The sequence below is a fragment of the Geosmithia morbida genome (assembly GCF_012550715.1).
Source record: "Geosmithia morbida isolate 1262 chromosome Unknown scaffold_4, whole genome shotgun sequence".
In the NCBI taxonomy this organism is placed as follows: domain Eukaryota; kingdom Fungi; phylum Ascomycota; class Sordariomycetes; order Hypocreales; family Bionectriaceae; genus Geosmithia; species Geosmithia morbida.
This window is the reverse complement of record NW_023336191.1, coordinates 919029-935529: the sequence shown is the minus strand read 5'-3', so window position 1 is coordinate 935529 and position 16501 is coordinate 919029. Positions and strand designations below refer to the sequence as shown.

Here is a 16501-nt window from a genome sequence, read left to right as displayed (position 1 = left end):
GTGAGTAGAGTAGAGCAATAGTAAACCGTACGTTGACGACGTCGCATCGGGCCCCCATCCCTTCTTCGGCACTAGTCATGTAGTTGGTGCCCACGACTTTTCTCGTACAGAAAATATCATTCGTAACTACTCGATACAGAGTCATCGTGGACAGGAGAAGAAGACGGGAAACCGGCAACAGATACATGCGACTTGCTAGCAATGCTCCGTAAAACTGCTGATCCCGGAGTTGTATAGAGAAGCTACGCATCGGCACACGTGCCGGGCCCGAACAAGAAGGGGGGAGAGGAGGGGGGATAATTTGGGGATCGGTGGCGTTTCCTCTTAGTGTGGGCGAAAAGCGTCGTCATCACCGTCATCACATGACGAGGCGAGAGGGCACGAGTTTGGTGAGGCATTACCGTGCTCGCATCCTTATCCGGTATGATATCTTTCTGTTCTTTTTTTCTTTTGCTGCGAGTGCATGCCGGCCCTTGAAGAAGTCGTTTACGAGCACAAAAGAAGACGAGAAGAAAATGAGAGAAAACGGTTGGCGCCCATCCAGCCCTTGGGCCGACCCCATGCCAATAATGTGGTCCCCCCTCTCCCCCCTCTTTCTTGATTGGACTACCAAGCACACACACACACACACACACACACATACACTCGGATCTCTGACAAGCGCCAATCACCCTTTTCTTTTCCTTCCTCTCTCTCACACATGTCGCATCTCGGCTCCGGGATGGGTCTCTTCTGACGCGACACACAGCGAGACTGTGGGAGTAGATGAAACGAGGAGGATAAAAAAGGCCACATGCGTCCGCTCCCCCCCTTTTGCAGAACATGGCCAATCGTACCTGCCTTTGCCACCCAAAATGGGTGCCTCCCGGTAATATCGTGCTGGTGTCAGTCACGTGGTGATACTTCTCTCACTCATCATTCTTCATCCCACACCACTCAGCTTACGGAATAAACCTCTCGATTGCGAGTATCACTCCTTGGCGTCGTATCGTCCCGACACTGGCTTCTCCTCCTTCCATGCAGGTACGAGCCAATTGATATTAAATATATAAGATGAACATATATATGACAAATAAAACACCTTTCAGCTCGCCTGTGAGCCGGGACCCAACCTTGTGGCGGTACCTTGTCGACGTAGTTTAATCTTCTTTTCTACCCACTTGGTGGTCGTGTGCTGTCCTCGTTGCCAAGCAAAATATAACCTCCATGCTACCTCTCTGCCCAGAGACAACAGCAACAACGACCTGCTCAGCCACCATTGGCATGGGGGGGGGGGGGGGGGGGGGGGGGGGGGGGGGGAGTTGGGCAAACTTCTTGGCGAGCTCTCTCCTTGTTTCTCTTCGGTCGTTTTTTACCCGTAACGTGACGCGAAACTGATCCGACGCGGGGCTATGCAAAAGCACATACTGGTAATCTGCAGTTCTGGTAAACTATAGTATATGATATCCTGCGTACGATACTGTAGATTCATCATTCTCTGTCGAAGGGTATTATTTAATTAAGCCGTGTGTGTGGGTGTGTGCTCGCGGAGATCCCGAACCCGAAAGCGCGCTATTCCATTATCTCGCATTCTCGGGATCGCTCGTATTCGTACATGCGGGCTTATAATACCATATTATTTCCCCAAGAAAAGAAATCATTTCATTGTACCACAGCGCTCAACAATTGACTGCGTTTAGGATGATTGAAACCCCCCTGTGCGTTTCCTTTTGCCGCGCGGCAGAGAGCCCCCGGGCGGCTACAACTTGACGAGTAGTACGATTAACCGGCCCAATAAGTCGACCCAACCGACCTTCTCTCCGCTAACAAATCAACCTACCTATACATGTCCGAATACAGGTATGGATGGAGAGCTAAAGGGGGGGGGGGGGGGGGATACAAAATACTACTGTACAGATTACTAGTGTCAGTAATATTACATGTACCCGTACAGCAATAACCGGGTATCGATATCCCCAGGCTTTGCTTGGCACGACTCTATGATACTCTCGTACTTGTTCTTGCCGAGCGCCAACCATGCCGCAGGTTGAAATGACTTGCCCCATCTCACCGCCAGCTGGTTCAGCTTTTTTTCGCAGCTGTCAACTGGACAAGTCTTGGCTACCAAATCCCGCCCGGTCCGTTCTGATCCCACTCTTGACGGATTCGAGGTATTTCAATTTCCTCAAAGGATGACGAGTGTGTTATTTCCGTGCGGCACGGAGCTGCGCACGAGTTAGTACTACGAGTACGAGTAATAATACTACACGTAACCATGCTAATATTGTCCAAATACATTGTGACCGACCACCCATCTACGAATATTATCTAGGCGTTTATTACTCGTACCTGCCTATTAGCATCTAGTATCGATCCGGCCTCTTCGGATGCAGCATGGCTCAATGGGCAGTGAGCGCTGCATCGCATCATTCGCTATTCCGAGGCGTCAGCAATCCGAACGGGATGCCCATTACGGCGGCACTAACGGAGAGAGCAATATTATCTACCATTACTACGAATCTACCTACTAGCAGTACCACTCACTATATCAGAACATGTAGCGCTACCAGAGCAGTATCGGTAGCCCACAGGAGCTTACGGGGTCATCGTTGCTCTGGAACATGTAACATGTGCAGATTATACTCGTGCATGTGGTCATCATCAAACGCCGTCGCTCTCCCCTCGTGATCCCACCACATGGTAGACTTCTACGCGTAACAGAGTGGGCGGCGGTCTTTCGCTTCTTTCTCTCACGACCCACTTAGACTATCCCGCCTCGTCGAAGAAGGACAAGGACACGCGCGTACTCTGTATTACTTCACAATGTCAAGGACACTCACTGTGTACGGGTATGGATGCCAGTATGAGTGGTCATGTCTATACTCATGCACTCGTAGGGAGGAGGGTATGGATACTTGACGTATTACATGTGATAGTATGACTTACGGATATTACTAATACGTACGGAGTGCTGCTCACTAGTATTATCACTACTCGTCTGCGTGGACCATGGACCGCGATGTACATGCCATCATCTCCTTGCGACACCACTGATGCAGATCATCGGCAATTCATCCATATCCGTGATACGCAGCCAGCTAATCCACCACAGTCCATCTCGTTCCCCGTAGTAATAATGATACTATTGCTCGTTGGACCTGTGCAAGTCGCAATCTGTCTGCATCGCTACTTGTAGCCTTCTCATACATTCTGATCATTACCCAGCTCCTCTAAGCCTCCTCCTTTCTCTTCTCTCAGAGATTCCCTTCCTCCCTAAACCTGGGCCCCCTGTCGCATCGTCTCCGCTAGCATCTCAACTGCCTCCCGGGAAAGTTAAGTTGAACATACGGGCCCGGTTTGAAAGAAGGGTAGAGAACCAGCCCTTCCTTCCAGCCCTTCCTTTAAAAACCCTTCGATACGTCATACCCTATTTTGGTAACGACTATGTAATTTTTTCCCCTTCCCTTTTTTTTTCAACCTCGCCGTTTAATGACCGCTGCTAGTTTAATGGACCATGTAACATCGCGTAGCTCACTCCGTAGTTCCATCCACGCCCAGTGTCAGCTTATGTGGTACCGGGACGGTCCAGTAATCTATGACGAGACGGACGGAAAGACAAGCCTTTTTCCTGGTGTGCGACGTTGACTCGGTTCATCTTATTTGACCCACGTTTACCGCCTCCTCCTACGACACACACACACACTCACCACTATCACTACTAGTCCACCGCCCAGATATCTCGATCTGAAAGAGCATTGTGGCCCTTCTCCGGACCCTGACGTGTGCCAACCCACAAACTCCATATCTTGGCATCGGGGAGAGAGAGAGGGAGGGGGAGGAGGGGGGGGAGGCATCAGGATGACAACCCGCTCGTGTCATGCACCAAAAAGTTTCTTTACACTCCCTGTATTAATTAGGTGGCGTATACCACCACCTAACTATGAACATCGAGAATATGTATACGTAAAGAGACGATGCACGTCATGCTCGGGCATCACTGAAACTCGGGCTTCCATTGCTTGCTACTGTATCATGTTGCTACGTACACATGGATTATTCTCACAAAAACTCACCCGATGCGTCTATAGACCTAATAATATATATTCTTGCGCATATACAGCAGTAGATCTGATATAGATCCGACGAGACAGCTCCACACAGAATACGTAATCATCGAAGTCAGACTGTGCAATTGTACGTCGCATGGAAATTAGGGAGAGAAGAAAGAAAATAAAAGCCGGAAAGAAATGAGAGCTAATGGCGGTAAAAGAACCAACAACGTAATTCGGAAAAGTTGGATACAGGGTAAGACGACTTGAATCGTGGAGTTCTACCGACTAATAACGTATCCGTGGCACATTACTCGTACATGTAGGTAGCTAGCAGCAGACATGTATCATCTGCTAATAAAAAGGTCTCCATGGAAAAAAAGCATAATCTAACAGTCGATATTGCACATATATATATATATGCATATAAGTACTGGAGGCCCTTCTATCATGACCAACGCCCAAACCTCCATTCCCAATCGTACATACACGCGCTGTAAAACCAACTGACCTCTGTCAATCACGTGTTAGTGCCTATCAAGGGTAGCAGCAGTGGAACAGGAACAGGAATGGGCTTTCCCTCTCTGTCCCGTCCATCGGTGGCAGTCTCCCAATAGTATGATCCGTAAAATAAAAAATACCTACTAGACAAAATTAAAGTCACCGTTATCGGCCCACGCGAGCGCGAAAAAAAAAGGGTGCGATCTTCAACCCCAACCGACGAATTGGCAACAGAGGGCCTGTAAGAGAGAGACGGAGAAAGGGAGGGCCTTCTTGTCAGGCAAGGGGCCACATACCCATGGTGCGGGAATGCGCTGGTTACATGGTCCACCCCTGGCGGCCACGACCTGTTGCTGCTGGAGGACAGCATCATCACGTCCCGTCTTGTGGCGGGGTAGTGGCAGAGGCAGGCGGAGAACGGCAAACGCTGCGACGGCGACGACTGCCTCCTTGATATGCCTTCGTCGATACGCCTCCAGCTCATCACGCACGCCAGAGACACCGGCGGAGGCGAAGGCGAAAGCATCATTACCCAAACTCCCCTATCGATTCGACACGGGCGTAGCCCTCTTCGCAAAGCGAACTCCTCGTCCTTTCCCACCACCTTTCAACTCACCACCGTCCGTGTCCTTCTCTGACCCCCTGAGCACATATCATCAGAGCCGTGACCGGAGGGCATTCGTGGATGGAGAGCTCATAAGGGGCCAGACGAACGGGGACGACGCAGTCTATGCAAGCGACTACTTCATATGTGCGAATGATGGGGTGGGTGCTTGGGCTACGCGACCCCGCGGTCATGCCGGGTATGTCTTTTTTTATCTTGTCTTTTTTTTATCCTGTTCTTTTCCGTCTTCTACCTCGTCCGATAGACTCTGGCTGACTGGTTTCCCGTCGCTAAGACTCTGGTCACGCCTCGTGGTACATTTTTGGGCATCCGCCGTCGACGGGCTGTCGGCGGGGTCCGATGTCGCCGGCTCGCCCAACGAACCCGACCCCATATCTGCCCTACAGGCAGCCTACGAGCACACGGTCGAGGCAACTGGCCAGCACGACTGGCAGGGCACGACGACGGCGTGCGGAGCCCAGCTGCACTGCGCCGTGCGCCGTCGCGATACCGATACCGATACCGACATCGAGGGCGCGAGCGGGGGCACGCCCTCTCCCGTCCTGTACGCCACAAACCTGGGGGACAGCCAGGTCATGGTGCTCCGCCCGAGCGACAAGCGCATCATCTACAAGACAAAGGAGCAGTGGCACTGGTTCGACTGCCCGCGACAGCTGGGTACTAACAGCCCTGACACCCCCCGGGAAAACGCCGTTCTCGACGTCGTGGACCTGCGGGAGGGCGACGTGGTCCTCGCCATGACGGACGGCGTCATAGACAACATGTGGGAGCACGATATCCTCGACACGGTCCTGCGTGCCATCCACCACTGGGAGACGAACCCATTGTCGAAAAAGGACGACGGCGTCGACCGCTCCGGTGGGCGGAACGGGGGCATGACGATGGCTGCCCAGGAACTTGTCGCCGCGGCTAAGCAGGTTGCTATGGATCCCTTCGCTGAGAGTCCGTTCATGGAGCATGCCATCGAGGAAGGCTTGGCCAGTGCAGGAGGTGGGAACATTCCATTCAAGGACTTGCATGTGTATGTGTGTGAAGGAAGTAATGCTAACATGGTCTTTTTTATCTATCCATAGGGAAACCTGATGATATCAGCGTCGTGGCTGCGTTATGTGTGAGAAATGAAAGCTGAAAGCGAGAAGGGAACGGTTTTATTAGACTCTGTTTTTTTCTTGCCCCCTTTTATATTTATATAACTGCAAGCTAGCAAAGCCCTCGTCGTCGAGGAGGATCTGCATCACGACGGCTTGGGAAGGTATTCATGGGATATGGGTGGCAATGAATCTGGTGCTCTTCTTTGACTTTTCACGCACGCCATCTACGGAAGCCTTTTGTCCTCCTCCCTTCTTCTAATTGACCTTTCACCGAATTCACACGACAAACAAGATACACATTGCATTCCTACTCGAGATATATTACTAGGACCTGTAGACAATTGTTCAATATGTCGTCGTGGTCGCAGACATTTGGCCTGGAGGGGTGTGGGGCTCACGCCAGATAATAACGGTGTGATAAGCCGCTTGGCGCCGTTGGACGATAAGAAAATTATTTTACAGGAATCCTACAAGGCACTTCGCAGCCGCAAGCAGCCTTTGAACTTCTTTTTCCTATACCCAGCTACGAGCTACGAGCGCGATCATACACACAACGAAACATAGGGACAGAGAGAACGAGGAAAAGAGGGAACACCCTTGGAACGGATCACTACTACTCTACCAACTTATTTGCGATAACACGACAAATTCGCCAAGATGAGGGGCAAGCGGTCGAAGCAATACCGCAAGCTCATGTCGCAGTACCAGATGACCTTTGGTTTCCGCGAGCCGTACCAATGCCTCGGTGAGTCGTGAGAGGTCTCGGAAAAGAAACCAGATTGGAGGAACCTGCCGATCTTTAACAATTCTCATAGTGGACGCCGAAATGGTGCGGGACTCGTGTCGATTCAAGATGGAGCTGGCGCCCGCGCTGGAGAGGACTGTTCACGGAAAAGTCAAGCCGAGTACGCTGCGCACGCACCCTACGATCATCTGTTTCTTCCCCTTCGAGGGATCTTCGGTTCGCGATTCGGCTAACATTGGCGAAATAGTGATTACACAATGCGAGATACGAAAACTGTACGGGCAAAACTCGGACCCGGGAGCGGCCGAGGCCATCGAGGTAGCCAAGACGTTTGAGCGACGCCGCTGCGGCCACCACCCAGACGAGTACCCGGAGCCCCTGTCGACTGAGGAGTGCCTGGAGAGCGTTGTGGACCCCAAGAAGTCGGGCACCAACAAGCACCGCTACGTGGTGGCCAGCCAGGACAACAGCGTGCGGAGGATGCTGCGCAGCGTTCGCGGGACGCCCCTCATCTACGTCAAGAGGAGTGTCATGATTCTCGAGCCCATGGCCGACGAGAGCGTCCAGGTGCGCGCTCGAGAGGAGAGGGCCAAGTTCCGCGCCGAGATCAGGAAGCCCGTGGCTACGGGGAAGAGGAAACGCGACGACGAGGACGACGAGGCCGATGGCGATGAGGATAGGGAGGGGCACAAGAAGGAGAAGAACAAAAAAATCAAGACCAAAGGTCCCAAGGGCCCGAACCCGCTGTCTGTCAAGAAGTCCAAGAAGAAGGACCCGGCCCAACAGAACAAGGGTCCTAAAAAGAAGGCTGCCGAAGAGATTGGGGATGGTAATGCTCCCGCTTCCACTGCCACCGCTACTACTGCCATCACTGCTGCTATTGCTACTGATGCGGATGGGGAAGTACCGGCTAAGCGCAAGAGGCGTCGCAAGGGCACGTCTTCCAAGGGAGAGCAGCCCTCGACAGACGGAGCGCAGGCCACAGAAGCAGTTACGACGACGACAACAATGACGACGACGGATGGAGACGCCGAGTAGCAGAATGGGTCAAGGAAAAAAAAATGATGCATTACAACGGGAAAAGGGCGAGGAGATGGAGGCCAAGCCAACGTCTCGTGTGTGTGGAATGTAGCAGAATCATCACGTATAAAACTCGGGCGTTTTTCCCCTCCCTTTCGCATAGACAGCAATGTCTACAAAATGGAGCTGAATCTGATATTAGCCGAAGACTTTTTAAGAGAGCATCGGGGAGAACCGAGGTGATGGGCAGGGCAAAAGAATCCGGGACCCGGGACTGACGTTTCCACCTTCTGTGATAGGAATGGTACAGCTGTCATGGATGAATCTCCATGAGGTGCTGTGGATGAATGTCGGCAGAGGTTTGAAACCTTGCGATATACAGCCTTTGAATCCGAACTCTCTAACAATGGATACAACACGTGAAATAACATAGCAAGAAGTGGCTTGGGGTACTGGTGGTGTGATGGCTCGTTTTTTTATTTTTATTTTTATTTTTTTTTTACAAATTTAGAAGATTTGCTACTAGGGGCCTCGTCTCTTTCCCCCCCCACCAAATTGAGAGAAGGAGGGTCTCTCCCTCTCGTCCCTCCACACACCCCTTTGTCAAACCTACGACAACTCATACTTCCCAAAAAAACCAAAGTCCAAGACCCCTCCGACCAAACCCAAAAAAATGGCATCGGTGTGGCTTTGAACAAGAGAAAACTGTTTCTCACCTCCAAAGGTCACACTGATGTCCATCTGATCCGGACGCTCTTGTCCCCCTCCCCTCCCTCCCTCCTCGGTTGCGGACGCGCGAACACAATGGCCCGAAAGAAGAGTGCCGAGCCTGGCCAAGGCAGTGACGACGTCAGCAAAGGCGGCAAGGCACCACCGCCGCCACCATCATATGTCGATGAGGTCGACGACTTTGGCCTCCCCATACGAACATATACCAACAAAGATGCCGATTCATCAGATAGCGCTGCTGACGATTTCGCCGATGCCGTAGAGACCGTCGACCAACAGCAGCAGCAGCCGTCTGACCGCCAGACTGTTGGGCAGGGGAGCCACAGCAAATTTGATGACACTCGCCAAGACACGACGACGGCAACGACGACAACGACAGACAAATCCAGCACGCGGGATGCTGCACAGGGGCCTTCTGCTAATGCTTCTGGTTCCACCGACACTGCTACATCGGCACCGGCACCGGCACCGGCACCAGAACCGGCAAAGACCGAGATGGACAGTCCCGCAAACGAGACGGTGAAAGGGGCCTCGTCAGATGGGACGAAGGCCGCCGCTACCGCACGCAGCGAGCCGATTACGAAACCACAAGACCCCGAGAAAACCGGTGTTTCCTCGTCCGAGGCTGCTGCAGCCACCCAGGGCCACACGAAGAATATTCCCAGCGTGGCCAGCCAGCAGGGTGGCCTGTCCGGGTTCTCGCACCAGCAGACGGGAGAACATGAAGACGCCGACAAGGACAAGGATGACGAAGATGACGACGGCGGCTGGCAGGAGATGCCCGCCTTCGCCCCCTACGACATGTACGATGACAACGACCGGCTGATTGCGAGGGAGCTCAACGTTGAAGACGAGGACGCTCGGGCGGCCGTCTACAGCAACATGGGCGGCGCTGGCCGCGGGTACACGCGGGTGCTGATGGACGAGGATGCCCAGTCGGCCAACAGCATGGACGACAACACGCAGTACCTCTTCAAGGAGGGCGGCAAGGGCACCGCCATGATTGATGAAGACGACGAGGCTCGCGACGCCATGTCCCAGATGCAGGCCACAAAGGACCTCCTGACCGAGGGCCAGCGCATAGCCTACGTGGGAATCGTCCGCTTGGAGGTTGCAACCATGGTCAGCGACGGCGAGAAGCTCGAGTCCACCCGCAGGATCCGCAAAGAGGTGGCCACGGCTGCCGAGGCCCTCAAGATGTGGGGCCAGAAGATGATGATTCGCCTCTATTCGCACATGGATATCAGCGACGCCGAGCAGATCATGATCGAGCAGCTGGCAGATCATGGCGTTGTGCCCCAGGACCTCGTGCCAGCTCTCCACGCGAATGCCAGAGTCAAGAATCCTATGGCTGCACGCCCCTCTACCTCTGGCGGCGACGACGACAAGAGCGAGAAGCTCGATATAGAGACGCAGATGGGTGCTTCGAATTCCGAGAACACCAAGGAGGAGGAGGGGCAGGAAAAGAAGAGAAACTCTTCGGAGTCGGCTCACAAGTCTTCGGATGATGCGCAGCCTTCCACCACACCCCCCTCCGTAGCAGAGAAGGAGAGGAAGCAAGAGAGCGATGGCACCGCAGTAGAGAAGGACACGAAGAAGAAGGCGGGAGGTGATAGCGATAGTGACAATGAAAGGGAGGATGACGAAGAACCGGCGGCGCCTCCACCGCCCTACGAAGCCCACGAGGGCGACGCCGCCGTCCCGGAAGCGCAGACGCCCTCACAGCTCCCCACGACAGCCAAGATTGATATCGACCTGCGGTGGACGGTGCTATGCGATCTTTTCCTGATCCTGATTGCCGACTCGGTATACGACTCCCGATCCCGTGTGCTGCTGGAGCGCGTGGGCAAGAGCCTGGACGTGTCGTGGACCGACATCTGTCGCTTCGAGAAGCGCGTCACCGACGCCATCGAGATGCAGCAGGCCGCCGACCGGGAGAACTGGAACGAGGACGAGCACATGGAGAACCGCCGCAAGGGCGCCCTGAAGAAGCGGTACATGATGCTCGGCCTCGCCACCGTGGGAGGCGGCCTCGTCATCGGTCTGTCCGCGGGCCTGCTAGCCCCCGTCATCGGCGCGGGTCTTGCCGCGGGCTTCACCACCATCGGCGTCGCGGGCACGGGAAGTTTCCTCGGCGGCGTGGGCGGTGCGGCCGTCATCACGTCGGGCGCTGTCGCCTCGGGAGGATACATAGGTGCCAAGGCGGCGGACAAGCGCACGGGCGCGGTCAAGACCTTCGAGTACAGGCCCTTGCACAACAACAAGCGCGTCAATCTAATCGTTACAGTGTCGGGCTGGCTCACGGGAAAGGTGGACGATGTGCGCCTGCCGTTTAGTACTGTTGATGCTACCATGGGGGATATCTACTCCATCTTGTGGGAACCCGAGATGCTGCAGAGTATGGGAGCGACGATTCGAATCTTGGCTACAGAGGTAGGTCTCCCCCTTCCTTTCACCTCTTTGTTGCATACAAAAAACCGAACCCCCCCCTCCCCAAAAAAAAAACTGCCTTGGACCGTTCATGGCTGTATGGGCTATGCTGACTTTGAGACAGGCTCTCACTCAAAGCATCCAGCAGATCCTGGGAAGCACCATCCTAGCGGCCCTCATGGGAGCGCTGCAGCTTCCCATCATCCTGACCAAGCTATCGTACCTGATTGACAACCCGTGGACGGTGTCTCTGGACCGGGCGTGGGCCGCGGGTAAGATCCTTGCGGACTCGCTGATCGAGCGGAACCTGGGCACGCGACCCATCACGCTGGTGGGCTACTCGCTGGGATCGCGTGTCATCTTCTCCGCGCTGCAGGAGCTGGCCAAGCGTGGTGCGTATGGCGTGGTGCAGAACGTGTACATGTTCGGGTCGCCCATCGTGGTCAAGAAGGAGGAGTACCTGCGGGCGCGGACGGTGGTGGCGGGCCGGTTCGTCAACGGGTTCAACCGCACCGACTGGATCCTGGGATACCTGTTCCGGCTGACCAATGGCGGGATCCGACGGGTGGCAGGGTTGGCGGCCATCGAGGACCTGCCCTGGATGGAGAACATGGACGTGACGGACATCGTGCCGGGCCACATGGACTACCGTAAGACCATGCCGAAGCTGCTCATCCGGTGCGGCTGGTCAGTCGAGAGCGAGGAGTTTAGCGAGATCGAGGATCCCGACCCTGACAACCACGATGAGAGGCAGAGGGAGCTCATCAACGAGATCGAGGAGGCACGCAAGGAGCTCGAGAGGGAAGGCAGGGAGAGGGAGAAGACGAAGCGCAAGAGCGGGCGCTTCTCCATCTTTGGCCGTCGCAAGAAGACCGACAGGCAAGAGTGGGAGCTCTACGAGGACAAGGATGGGAGCAACAGCAGTAGCGCCATCGGTGCCGGTGCCGGCGGCGGCGCCTCGGCCTCGGCGGCGGCCAGCGGCAGCAGCAGCGCTGCGGCCGTGGCGGCCCGAGAGTTGGACGACGAGGACCGCGACGCCGCCTACCAGGGCGCCCTATTCGACGTGGACGCCATCCGCGCTGAGCTGGCGAGGGACGCGTCAGACGAGGATTCCAAGCGCAAGCAGCAGAAAAAGGAGGAGGAGGAGGAGAAGGAGGAGGAGCTCCTCCAGGTGCGGGAGATCAAGTCGACGCTGCCGCCGATGAAGCTCGACCTGTCGTCCCCGAAGAGCACGACGAGCTACGGCGGGTATAATGATTTCAGCACGGGCAGCGGCGGCGTGGGATTGCACGACAGACCCGACGACGGCATCCACATGACGTTTGACACAGCGTTTGACGGTGGCGACAAGGAAACGAGCACCGGCAGTTACCGTCACCAGCACCGGATGAGTGCGACTAGCAGTACTAGTCCGAGCTCGCCGACGCGGAGGGCGCAGACGGCTACGACGCTCTCCCCCGCGGCGACGAGTAACCCGTGGGGAGACGTGGATGATGACGATTTCGGTCAGGGGGAGGAGGAGATTTCCATGACGTTTGCCTAGAACTTGGGGCAACTAGATGACTCTACAATATACATTAATATGATGACATTTTCCCCTTCTTTCGAGTTTCCTCTCTCTCATCTGCTGTTGCCGTTGAGGCTGGGAGCGTTGAAGAAATAGACGGGTTCCTATGCATCTACCTCGTATATATATATATATATATATATATAGATAGATAGATAGATAGACATGTAGACAGACAGGTGTAGATATATACTCGGCAGAGTATAGCAGAGTATACTACCATGTACTCAGAGTGTATGAGCGGCAAGAGGGGGTTATATACCAAAAGGGGCTCAGAGGGACGTCCAATTGAACTACCATCACTACCAGTTACTAACAATACCACAAGTACATTTACTCAGTGTCTGTCTGGAAAGAATCGAGTCAAGTGTAAGATGAGAAGCATGGCTTTCGACGAGAATGCAGCTTATCCCTTCCAAGGTCAGTCCCACTCACATACCCACTCATCGTGGAAGTGCCCATCCTCCCCTCCCTTTCCTCTTGTCTGGTTAGTCCAGCGGTATGCATGCATGCATCTACAATCAAGGAAGACTCCAGAAAAAATAAAGACAAGGATGGAGATGGGTGAAAGAGGAGAGAGAAGAGAGTGGTGAGAGACAAAGACAGCAAGGAGGAGCTGTCATTGAAGAAGAAAAAAACCTCCATCATGATTCAGGAATAGGGCTGATCTGCCTTGCCCAACGGGAGACGCGGCCGAATGGACCAAATCAACCAACCAACCGACTAACCAGCCAATCCCTGCAGCGGGAACGGAGTAAACCAAGTCGCAGACATTGCATGTCGAGGACGGAGTAGATGATACTGCAGAGTAAGCACCATCTGCATTGGTCCGTCCCGTCAAACCCATGCAGCCAGAGTTCAGACGCTACAAGGACAAGGAGCGGCAAAGTGCATGGCGGTTGGGCGGCCGTGACTGTGAGCGGGGCGAAGGATGTATGCCGGTCGTGAGTGTTGTCTTTGTGTGTGTGTGTGTGTGTGTATTTATATATATATATATATTTATCTGTATCTGTTGGTAGTATGTTAGCGGTTGGTTAGTCCCTCTTCACTCTCCCCCTCCCTCTCCCTCTCCCCTTTCTTTGTCCATGTTGATATCCGCTTCTTTCTTCCTTCCTTTCTCTTTCTCTCTCTCTTTCAATGCCATCATCTTGAATGAAAGTGGTGTTATACACGGGCCTGTACATATAAGAGAAGAGAGAGAGAGAGAGGAAGTGAGAGAGAGGGAGTAGAACCGTACATTACAAGATGGCAGACAACTGGTTATCGGAACGGTTGATGGAGAGGGCGGATGCGATAGAGGTACGGGCCGGACCGACGTCGTCTGTGACGGGGACCTCGGAGGAGGAGGGGGCAACGAGCACCTCTTCGGTCGCGTTGACCGTCACGGCAGTCGGCACGCCTTCCAACGAAGTCACCTTCAACTCGACCGTGAACTTTAGACAGGCCGGCGATGACCCCGCGCGCGTCTGGACGGCCTACAGCAAAGGAAGTCAGTTCTGGTTGTCGTGGTCGACATCGGGCCCGGACGTCAAACTCTTGGCCGTGAGCCTGGTCAGGATCATGGACAAGGACGCCTCCGGCCTCGAGACCGTGCGCAACGTTAGCTTCGCCACCCCGGAATCGGGCGCCATCTTCACCAACATGTCCTCCTACGGCACCCTCATCAATCTCACGTCGTTTGGCAGCGCCGACCGGAAGAGTCGTCGCGCTTCTGTCGCCGACACCGCTGTTGCCGCCGATGACGATGCCCCGATCAAGTACAAGGATGTGGTGGCCGTCCAGCTCGACTGGGACGGCGATGGCGACGGCGATGGCTATACCGGCAGGGGAAGCTACGTCTCCGGATTCTTCAGCGTCGTGGCAGACCAGGAGAGAAAAGACGTCAAGGAGTCGCTTGAGAAGACCATCGAGAGTTACAGAAATTACGAGACCGGCATGATTCCCCCTCCGAGAGCAGCCGTCAGCAGCAGCGGCAGACCATCCGCCACCTCAACCCAGAGCATCAACCCCTCTGTCAAATCCGGCGGCGGCGGTCTCTCGACCGGTGCTATAGCCGGCATCGCCATCGGTTGCGTCGTCGGCCTGGCCATCCTCATCCCTCCGCTGATATGGTTCTCGGTCGTGCGTCCGCGTCGCAAGCGCGGCGGCGTCCTCGTCGTCGTCGGGGGGAGGGGCGCCGGTCAGCATCTGCCCATGCTCTCCGCCAAGGGCAAGATATCAGGCGACAGGGTTGCCGACGAGGCAGACAGTCCAGGGGTATATGCCCCCGTTCAGCAGCAGCAGCAGCAGAAGCAGAAGCAGGAGGGCAGCGTAGCTACCCGGCTAGTCAACCCTGCTGCCGGCGGTGGTAGTAGTGCCAACGCTTCACCGTCCCGTGACGATGTCGTCGACGGGCGTAGTAGCCGCGCACTCATACATGAGCCTGCCCCCGCCGCCCAAACGCGGACGTCTGTGAACCCCAGGCAAGAACGAGCGGCGTATTCTCATCTTGTCGAGGACGGCATGACGGAGGAGCAGATTCGCCAGCTGGAGAAGGAGGAGAGGGAGCTTGATGAGGAGATTGAACGTCAGCGTGCTCACGGTGATCCACGATGAATTCCAGGCTACACCGTTGTTCTCTTCAAAACGGAAAGCGTGTTATATTCGATTCTTTATTTATTAACTTATCAATTTTGGTTTTATTTCATCTTCGTCCTGTTTCTTCTTGTTCTTTCTTCAGGAAAAGAAAGAAACCTCAAGATTCTATCTCATTGGCCTCACCTTGTGCAGTCCCGAGGTAACTAACTTATAAGTTGGTGGTCTGCAGGGGAAGGAAATGTGTCCGGGTCGATGTAATCGACGCGTCGGACATGTATTATAGCATCCTTGGGCGGTACATGATGCACGTAGTATAATCTTTATCATGCAGACTCTGGTTGGAATATTGTGACGGTGCGTTATTATGCAGTACGAAGACATACACACACACACATACACGCATGTACATATGCATATCTTCATTCATCAGTGTCCATGGAGGAATTGGTCGTGTACTACTGTCTCATCCGTTGTTTGACTTGCAGTTGCCTGGACTGATGATATGACTTGTATGCCATGCGTACGGCTACTTGATGAATTCGAAAGGCAGGCCACCCGCTTCTGATCCGAAGCAATAGTGTTCCTGCTGGTTCGTGATAGCTTATCCAGTGAGTTCCTCATAATGACAAGAACAAGATAAAGAGTCCATGAGTGCAATTTTTTGTCTTTAATGTTACAATACAAGAAAAAGAAAGCACCGAAAAAGAGAAGCATTGAATCCCCCGCGCCCCTAAAAATATAAGAAGAAAATGAAGAAGGAAGAGCAAGAAAAACGAAAAACCACTCATCTATGGTGGGCACCAGACATCTCTCCTTCTAATAATACCTGGCAACATTTTGATCCCTCTCTCAGCCCAGCCCGTACCGATGCGGTTCACAATGACGACGATAACAGCTGACATGACGATATGTCTGTGCGCTCGCTGCACCATTTAACCGCGCGTGAAGAAGCGCGAGACCATGTTTGTGGCGATGCTTCCGGCAAGGTTGGTTCCGCTGAAGGCGCCACCGGCAATGTTGGAGGCCTGGCTGAACTTGTCGCAGCGGGAGAAGGCGAGTGTGTTGATGCTTGTGAGGACGAGGGCGATGACTGTGTATATCTGTCAGTCTCGACTCTCTCTCTTCTCTTCCTCTTCCTCTTTCTCTCCCTTCCCTATTTCCCAGACAAACCCGCCCCCCCCCCCCCCC

General features: G+C 54.2%; 5 protein-coding genes across 5 annotated transcripts in view; 4 read left to right on the top strand and 1 right to left on the bottom strand.

The window, feature by feature from the left end:
• Nucleotides 1-5325: 5325 nt before the first annotated feature.
• On the top strand, nt 5326-6269 carry GMORB2_5768 (PP2Cc; the record flags this gene model as incomplete). Its single annotated transcript, XM_035467738.1, has 3 exons — nt 5326-5336; nt 5399-6173; nt 6228-6269. The coding sequence occupies 3 exons, from the start codon at nt 5326-5328 to the stop codon at nt 6267-6269; spliced, it is 828 nt and encodes a 275-aa protein (XP_035322704.1).
• A 633-nt stretch (nt 6270-6902) lies between these two features.
• GMORB2_5767 (U3 small nucleolar RNA-associated protein 23) lies at nt 6903-8028 on the top strand (the record flags this gene model as incomplete). The annotated part of the gene is made up of 3 exons (XM_035467737.1): nt 6903-6990; nt 7061-7783; nt 7895-8028. 3 exons carry the CDS (start codon nt 6903-6905, stop codon nt 8026-8028), a joined length of 945 nt encoding a protein of 314 aa, XP_035322703.1.
• A 786-nt stretch (nt 8029-8814) lies between these two features.
• GMORB2_5766 (Protein of unknown function (DUF726)) lies at nt 8815-12712 on the top strand (the record flags this gene model as incomplete). The annotated part of the gene is made up of 3 exons (XM_035467736.1): nt 8815-10074; nt 10327-11172; nt 11294-12712. The coding sequence occupies 3 exons, from the start codon at nt 8815-8817 to the stop codon at nt 12710-12712; spliced, it is 3525 nt and encodes a 1174-aa protein (XP_035322702.1).
• A 1044-nt stretch (nt 12713-13756) lies between these two features.
• GMORB2_5765 (uncharacterized protein) lies at nt 13757-15331 on the top strand (the record flags this gene model as incomplete). The annotated part of the gene is made up of 2 exons (XM_035467735.1): nt 13757-13769; nt 14034-15331. The coding sequence occupies 2 exons, from the start codon at nt 13757-13759 to the stop codon at nt 15329-15331; spliced, it is 1311 nt and encodes a 436-aa protein (XP_035322701.1).
• Nucleotides 15332-16245: 914 nt separating this feature from the next.
• Nucleotides 16246-16501, bottom strand: part of GMORB2_5764 (Eukaryotic protein of unknown function (DUF846)) — a gene marked incomplete at both ends in the record, with an annotated part of 1085 nt that continues 829 nt past the window's right edge. The window contains one exon of the mRNA XM_035467734.1: nt 16246-16403. Coding sequence (XP_035322700.1) covers nt 16246-16403 — 158 coding nt within the window. The remainder of the gene's footprint in view (nt 16404-16501) is intronic.